The sequence below is a fragment of the Helianthus annuus genome, chromosome 15, assembly GCF_002127325.2.
Source record: "Helianthus annuus cultivar XRQ/B chromosome 15, HanXRQr2.0-SUNRISE, whole genome shotgun sequence".
Lineage (NCBI taxonomy): Eukaryota > Viridiplantae > Streptophyta > Magnoliopsida > Asterales > Asteraceae > Helianthus > Helianthus annuus.
In genome coordinates this window covers 76,375,326-76,383,910 of record NC_035447.2, presented here as the reverse complement: position 1 = coordinate 76,383,910, position 8,585 = coordinate 76,375,326, and the positions used below count along the sequence as shown (strand labels likewise).

At 40.1% G+C, this 8,585-nt stretch overlaps 1 protein-coding gene and 1 pseudogene across 1 annotated transcript; one reads left to right on the top strand and one right to left on the bottom strand.

The window, feature by feature from the left end:
- The first annotated feature begins 1,774 nt into the window (after nucleotides 1-1,774).
- On the top strand, nucleotides 1,775-5,692 carry LOC110900814 (annotated as a pseudogene).
- A 607-nt stretch (nucleotides 5,693-6,299) lies between these two features.
- On the bottom strand, nucleotides 6,300-7,040 carry LOC110897821 (jacalin-related lectin 34-like). Its single transcript, XM_022144548.2, has one exon. The coding sequence runs from the start codon at nucleotides 7,038-7,040 to the stop codon at nucleotides 6,300-6,302; it is 741 nt and encodes a 246-aa protein (XP_022000240.1).
- Between the last annotated feature and the right edge of the window lie 1,545 nt (nucleotides 7,041-8,585).

Here is an 8,585-nt window from a genome sequence, read left to right as displayed (position 1 = left end):
AAACATCCTCCAGTTCCGAGAAGTGACCAAATGCTTTCCATAAACTTTCCTGGTTGCAAGAATCTGGTAAGCTTAAAATAAAGAAGGAGGTGCAGTTACGCAGCCTCCACTCTCTATTCCGGAATTTCTTCTCCAATCTTAGTTGTTTCTTACTTAGCACTATGTTCCACTGATTAGGGTTATGGAACTTCCTTCCTCTACCAAAGTGATAATCCATAACAAACTTGCAAACCGCGAGAAACCAACAGAACCAAGAAACTGAAGTTCTCCTCCTGACCCCTCAATTATACGGAGTGTTAACGGGATTCGAATCAGTCTAGCTAAACTATTCTTGATAGCCGCGACCAATATCAGACCTACTAAGCCAACAAGAAAAAAGAGGAGCCGGAAGAGAGACAAAAATAAGCACCAAACGAATCAGAAGAAACGACAGGGAACCCGGTCCCGGGGGCGAATAGAAGGAACAGCCCGAAGAAATAGGATGAGCGGTCAAGCCGGAGAATGGCGTCCCCTCACACTATCCCTAGCAGCCTGACTTCGTCGAGCCTCCGGTGAAAGGGTTTGCAATATCTTTTTTTTCACTCTTCTGCTTCTTACTTAGGACAGTGCATTGGTTAAGAGTAAGTTATTTTCAGATTGGTTCTTGCGGTTGGTTACGAGTAAGGTGTTTTTGGTTTTGTTCACATTGGTTTTTGCGGTTTTCGCAATAAAGGGTGGTTCCTAACAGATCCTTCTCCTATATATATATATTGAGGCCCATCCCAACACCCTAGATCCATCCCTTTTAGTCTCATCCCCAAACCCCATAGTCTAATGGGAATTTTGTATAAAATTTGACATGGAGGGTGTTGATTCGTTGGAGGTAGGGTAAGTATCCTTGGTGCCCCGTCCCCCCTATATTATATACATACCCGCCCAATCTATACTAAGGATAAGCTCGGTAGTGGTACCGAAAATCGCAAAATACCGGTATCGAAAATGTTTGGTACAGTACGGTACCAGTATTTGTGTGTAAAATTCGCTAAAATACCGATATCGAAAACATGAAAAATGGGTACCGAATCCACATTGAAAAAATTTCGATACAATTCTAGTACCAAATCCTAATCCGTAGTGTATACTAATTAACCCCAACTTAAGGGTATATGTTCTTAGGCTGCATGGTGTGGGGGGCAGCTTTGGAGCGTCCCTTGCCGGCGTCCAAATCGTTGGGTGGAAGACGTTGAAGCCGTCACACTAGAGGGTAAAACCCCCTCACACACATATATATATATATACATACAACATATACATATATTTTAGGTCCATCCCCTATTTCCATATATCCATCCTCTTTGCCCCATCTTCACACACGATCTACGTGGTGGACCACCCCCACACCGTGCAGCCTTATACCATGTGTATTAAAAAGCCACACGTCTATATACCACGGCTATATGTCCGTATAAATATGGAATGAATATATGGCAGATTATGGACATTCCTGTTAAAAAAAACATAAATGTTAAAAAAAACATAAAAAGAAAAAGATTTGTTTTCCGTTTTGGTAAAGAAAGTAGCACCTTTCATGATCGACTGAGTTTATGACCTTTCCAAAGATCGAACTTTTACTTTGGTCAGCTCAGGTCGGCTATCGCACATTACCCATAAACCCAATTCAATTCCACATTCAATCTCACTGGAAAACATTTCAAATTCCCACCACTTTTCCAGGTGGCGATCATCCACAGTTGGGTCAGATGCACATCACAACATTCCAAGAAACCCAATATCAATGCCGAAATTCACAACAATAGCAACAACAACAACAACAACCCCTTTTGCAGATGGCGAAACAGTCGATGATGGGATCTCCAAGATTCCACTTCCAGAAGAACGGACACTGGGGTTTGATTCTGTTGTTTTGTTGTCTGTTTCTACTGCTGTTGCGTTTGTTATCAGGGCTGTTTTTGATTCTTCGTGTGATTGTCGGGTTTTTGATGTTGGTAAAGGGTTTCATTCAACGGTTAAGTTGGTTCCGGCTAAGGTTAAGATGGTGAATCCACTTGGGTTTATGAAGTCAAAGGTTGTGCTTTTGGTTTCTCATGAACTCTCTGTTTCTGGTAATTTAACTTCTTTAACTGTATTGATTGATTTTAGGATTGTTTGATGGTCTGATTGATATATCTTTTCAGTTGGGTCACACCAGTGACATCATCTGCTGTTTGACAGGGCGAAAAATGGTCATGCAGTCATACAGGCTATATGATGACCTGTATGCCACTTTAGGCCCCTGTCATAGCTCTGTATGAGCACCTTTTGCCCCTCTTATATGGCCAGTATGACCACTTGGCCCCTTGTCATACGGCTCGTACGATCACTTTGCACCCTTGTCATGCAGCCGTATGACCATTTTGCGGTCCTATCATACGACCCGTTTGACCACTTTGCGCCGGTATCACACGGCCCGTTTGACTACTTTGAGCCCCTGTTATGCGGGCCAGTATGACAACTTTTTGCCACTATCATGCCCCCGAATGGCATAGTGGTGCCTGGATAACATTTTAGTGGTGGTTGTAAAACGCTGCCCTTTCAGTTCGTTGATGAGACCAACGGGTATACCCACCCTGCATCCCTAGTGGGCTGAGTTGGCAATTGGCGCCACAGGGAAAACCACGCCGCGTACAAGGTACCGCTGGGTGGTGACCTCATGGCGATGGCGTGGTGCATGGTGAAGTCCACCCCTTTTTTTGTGTGTTGTACCTTATGCATCTAGAGTTGTACAGCCTATTATAATTGTTTATAAAAAGTGTTGAAATATAGTTTGGACGACAGAGGAGGGTGGTAAGATGGTGCTGAGGTGGCATATAATGGTAATAGATGAAAGATGATCATAACAAATGGTTTTATGTAGGGGTGTGCACGGTTCGGTTGGGTTTTTGGGTAAAACCAAAACCGTAACCGAAAGTTCGGTTTTTGGTTTTTAACAACCATTCCGTTTTGGTTATTTCGGTTTTAGCAACGGTTCGGTTCGGTTCGGTTTTTTGGTTTTTTTCGGTTTTTGAAACAAATTATGTAAGATTTAAAACTTAAAAGTATAATTCAAAGTTTAAGAATCTTTCTTAAATGTTTACATTTAAGTTAATATATAGTCTTTTAAATTAATATTATTCACATAAACCTAACCTTCTAATCTATTTTAATGTTTCTCCAAAGTTTTTTTTGCTAAGACGTTTTCTTTTTTAATACTTTGAAAACCATTTATTTTTTATATTAAACTTTGTTAGTTCTTGTAAAGACTGGATAATTTTAATGATAAATAAACATGGTAATGTTCTTATTATAAATATTTAACAAACAAGAATAAAATAAATAATTCTTAGTAGCATGGGTAAACACTTAAACATAAAAATATATATATTTGGTATACTTTTAAAAGTTATTGGTTCGGTTCGGTTATTTTGGTTATTGAAAATGATTATCCGAAATTTTGTTTCGGTTCGGTTTTTTTTGTCCGGATTTTTCGGTTATTTCGGTTACGGTTTGATTATTTTGGTTTTCTGCTCACCCCTAGTTTTATGTTGCAGGTGGTCCGTTGCTTTTGATGGAATTAGCCACCGAGGAGTTGGTGCTGAGGTGTGTTGGATATCGATTCAAAAGCCACCGGGGAAAGATGAGGTGATTTACAGTTTGGAGAAGAAGATGTTGGATCGTGGAGTGCAGGTACATCTTCCATGTTGTTTGTTACAATTGGTTAATATAATCTTGAATGCAATTGCATGCTTTCAATATCATCATGAGGGGTTCAAAGTCTGCCTTGCCTTTTCAGTTACTATACATTTACTTGTTTATACTTTGTTACGAAAGATTAAGCTTTTACTTGTTAAATCTTGATATGTTTTAGGTGTTATCTGCTAAGGGTAAAGAAGCTATAGATACTGCCATAAAAGCAGATTTGGTTGTATTGAACACTGCTGTTGCTGGCAGATAGTTGGATGCTGTTCTGAACAAAGACGTCCCTCACGTGCTTCCAAAAGTCTTATGGTGGATTCATGAGATGCGAGGTCATTACTTCAGATTGGATTACGTTAAGCATTTGCCAGTGGTTGCCGGGTCCATAAATGATTCGTTTGTAACAGCTGAATATTGGAAAAACAGGACTCAAGAACGCTTAAAGTGTGCTTTAGTTCCTTCCTTTCTTTCACTTAGTATCCCCCAATTGCTAGAATACAATCATATGTATATATATTATTCGCTTGATATGGGCTGGTTCAGAAAAGAGTATCAAAATGGCATACCATGACGGTTATTAATTTTAAAGTTGTATGGTTTAATTTGCAGGATTCGGATGCCGAAAACACATGTTGTACATCTTGGAAACAGCAAAGAACTTATGGATGTTGCTCAAAATAGTGTGGCAAAAAGGGTTTTGCAGGAGCATGTTCGGGAATCTCTTGGAGTTCGTAATGAAGATATACTCTTTGCTTCGATAAACAGTAAGTTTCCTGCTTTATTTCAACATAACTGGTCAATTTGAATTGTATTTTATCTAAAAGTGGAGATAAAAGTGTTTGTGGGTTGGTAAAACATGAGCCATATCTATTTTGACTTGACCCATTTGTTCATCGTGTGTTTAGTGGGCTCTAATGATAGTTTTCCGCAGGTGTTTCACGGGGAAAAGGTCAAGATTTGTTCTTGCGGTCGTTTTATGAGAGTTTACAGTTGATTAAAGAAAAGAAGCTACAAGTGCCATCAATACATGCACTAATTGTAGGGAGTGATATGAGTGTCCAGACTAAGTTTGAAACCGAACTACGCGACTTCGTGGCACAAAAGAAAATACAACATCGAGTTCATTTTGTGAATAAGACTTTAACCGTAGCTCCATATCTAGCAGCAATTGATGTCCTGGTTCAGAATTCTCAGGTTGGTAGCTAAGAAGATAAAAACAGATGTGGCAAAATGGGCCGGGTTATAAATGCACTGAAAATACACTTGGTTGACTTCCGACTCATTTGACTGAATTCCTTTTAAGCCATTTTTTGATTATACATAATCTAAATCAACTCATTCGTGATTACTAAGCGTTGACTTTCCACTCATTTGACCCATTTTTTAACCGACTTGTTCCTACGTGTAGGGGCTAGCTGTATTGGTAAAACTTCTTGTTCTTCCCTTGGCACCGAATGTTTAGCTTTAAATAGTTTTTTGATTTGTTAAAAGAATGATATACGGTTAAAATACTATTTTACCCCTTATGTTGCACCTGGTTGTTTCAAACATTTATGATCAGAAACTGGATTTGTTTATCCAAATGTTAAAAACCGAGTAAAACACAAATCCAAACCTTGTAAAGTTAAATATCTGGATGTTTTGTCATATAAATTGCAGGGTACGTCAGCTGGAGGGACTGCAGAAATTGTGGTGAACGGTGTTGGATTATTCTGAACCAACAAACGGATCAACGGGTTTTTTGCACCCAGCTGGAAAAGAAGGCGTGAGCCGGTGAAACTTACGACACATGTCGAGAGAAGGCTAACGATGGGGAAGAGAGGTTATGAGAGGGTGAAACAACGGTTCATGGAACATCATATGGCAGATAGAATATCTAAGGTTCTTAAGGAGGTATTGCACAAGTAACATGGAGATAGAGATTTTGTATACATGATGGATGATTATAGTGTAGGTTGGCTTTTTTTTTTTTTTTATCATTATTATTATTATTTTTGTTATTATTTTTTTTAATAATTGGATTTTATTGTGCTATTGTTGTTGGTAGAAATGGTATATGAAATTGTTGATTGTTTAGAAAACCATTTTAGTTTGGTTTAAATCTTTTTGCTTACAAAGATTAGGAGCACTGGAAGTTCCGTCTTATTTGGGGACTACTAAAATTATATAACGGGTTAATTAAATTATATAACGGGTTAATTTGGGTCTAACGAAATTGCCACTACAGCCCACACTCTTGGCACAATACACAAGCAGTCCTTCAAATAAACTCAACATCATGATCATTTGTAACACATCATAAACATAGCTTGGTCTACTAACATCATAATCAACTTAAAACCACACAAACATATTTTAATATTCTTTAAACTTGCAACTTCGGGAATAAACTTGCACTTACATCATGTGACCATCTTCCATAAACACAAACAGGACCAAAATAAAAACTTCATATCCTTTCTATGGCTACCCATCAACGTGCAAATTATTATTATTAATATTATTTATTTATTTATTTATTATATCACTAATTTTATTTCTTATATTATATTCTACCCGCACTCCTCCTTCCTCTACACATAACTGAATTAGTCACGACGTCCCGGCAGCTTCTCTTTATGCTTGTCCCTCATCCCTCCATTGCCGGTACCCCTGGTTCCGGTGCCAATGCCCGCACCGCCTATACGCGTAGCTCCTGGTAGGTTTTGATCCGATCCAGTCGTTGGCTCAGTACCAAGTCCCTGGTAACCAGTTTGACCAACGGAACGACCACTAGAGGTATTATAATCTGTCCCAGTGCCACCAGTTCCTGTCCCTTGGTTTCCTTGACCTAGCCCCTGGTGGTGTTGACGTGTAGCACCATAATCTCCCATGATCCCACCATGGGAGCCAGGCTCGGTTCCCAAACCCTGGGAACCGGTCTGACCAATGGAACGACCACCAGGGGTATATTCCATCCCAGTGCCACTGTCAACATGACCTTTATTGGTACCCAACCCTTGGTGACCACCGGTCCCGGTCCCTGTCCGGGTGCGGCCTTCAACATGACCTATATTCGTACCCAAACCTTCGTGGCCACCGGTACCAAAAGTACCGGTTCCGGTTCCTCGGTTTCCTTGGCCGGTAGAACCGTATTCACCCATAATCCCACCGGTTTTCTGAACAGTGGTGCCATGCTCATCGGTACGACGAACTTCATGTTGATACTGTCCTCCGGTGTCTGATTGAACAAAGGTTTCGTGCTCCTCATGTTTTTGAATAGGGTTGCCATGTTCATCAGTCTGGCGAACTTCTTGTCTGTACTGCTGGTCTCCTCTGTATTGTGCCATTTTATCACTGTAACAAAGATTCAGAAAAGTATAAGTAGCACTTGTTATATGTTTTTGTTGATGTTTTGGTGATGGTGAGTTTGGATGAGAATCTATAAGGGGTTTATATATTAGGAAGTGGTGTGATGAGTTGATAGTATACGTGGAGAAATAGAGATGCATGCATGTGCTAATAGATAAGTTTTGCTTGCTGCTTTAGAAACAGAAGTGAACACGTCTCCTAAAGGTCGGTTCGGTAATACTTACCCTTATGCAACTTAATTTTGTACTTTTTTTTTAACGGTAAAATTCTTTTATTCTGTCGGTAGAACTTGAACCCAAGATCTCCCCTTTTTAAAGTGTTTAAAGGCTTTGCCTTGCCAATTGACCACCACCCTATTGGTACTTAATTTTGTACATATCAACAGTCAGAACGGAAGGGGTAGTATGTTGGTGTAGGTCCCTTTTCGCGGAGGATTACGAACCTAAACCTTGTTATACAAACCTACTAGCGAGTGCGGAATCCAAGCTAGCAAGCAAACCGAGTTAGTAGCAAGTAGAGAAACAAACACACAAAGATTCACCGATTAACACTAGTCGTATTAATGCAAATGAAGGTTTCGGTTACAAGCACAATGTTTACAGAAATGTTCTATAAACTCTCTAAGTGTGTGAGTGAGTTCTGGGCAGAATGCTCTCTAAGCTTCTATCTCTCGGGTGTGTGAAAATGGCAGAACTCCAGAACTCAACACATGCATGGGTATATATACCCAGCTCAGCAGGTCTGCTCGAAGGATTCAACAGATGGTCCGAAGGATCATCTGTCGACCACATGTTACACGAAAGATCAGCATGGACCTCGAAGGATCATCCTTCGAGATCTAATGGTCGAACCATATCTTTCGATCACCTCGAAGGATCAGGTGTATCCTTCGAGGCTATCCTTCGATCAGAACAACTTTCAAATGTTGTCCAAGTCAAACCGGAGGATGGTTGACTTGGTCAACTTACAACACAAAACAGGACATCGTTTATATCAGACCGAATACAGACAAAGTACAGACACAAGTGCACCAACAAACTCCCCCTTGGCTGTAGCTTTGTCTTTGATCTCTAAGCTTTGTCTTTTTCTTCTAAAAGTGTAGACTCGTCTTGAACTTCAACGGTCTTTGGTCTTCAGGTCTTCAAGACTCTGATGTCCTATCATGTTTTCAATGTCGGAGGATCTTCAAAGTCTTCACGTCTTGAAAGTAGAAAGTGTATCAACAAACTACCCATATCATGTAGGAAGTGTGTTGACAAACTCCCCCTTAACATAAGCTCCCCCTTGAGTTATGCTCGTGAAATACTTTAACTTTATGAAGTAAGATCCTTGTGGTGTTGATGATGGGCAGCGGCAACTCGATCATTTTCATCACTTGAGCGCCTTCTCGTCGTGTCTTCATTCCAGAGCTTGTCATCGACTATGTTCTCCCAGCCTTTAGAATCTGCACATGCAAGAAATCTAAACGCGTAATGAGAACAACTGCTTGGAATATAGTATAAACAAATGACACACGAATGACC

Coding starts and splice junctions, on each gene's coding strand:
- LOC110897821 (XM_022144548.2), bottom strand. CDS start 7,040: ATGGCACAATACAGAGGAGACCAGCAGTACAGACAAGAAGTTCGCCAG.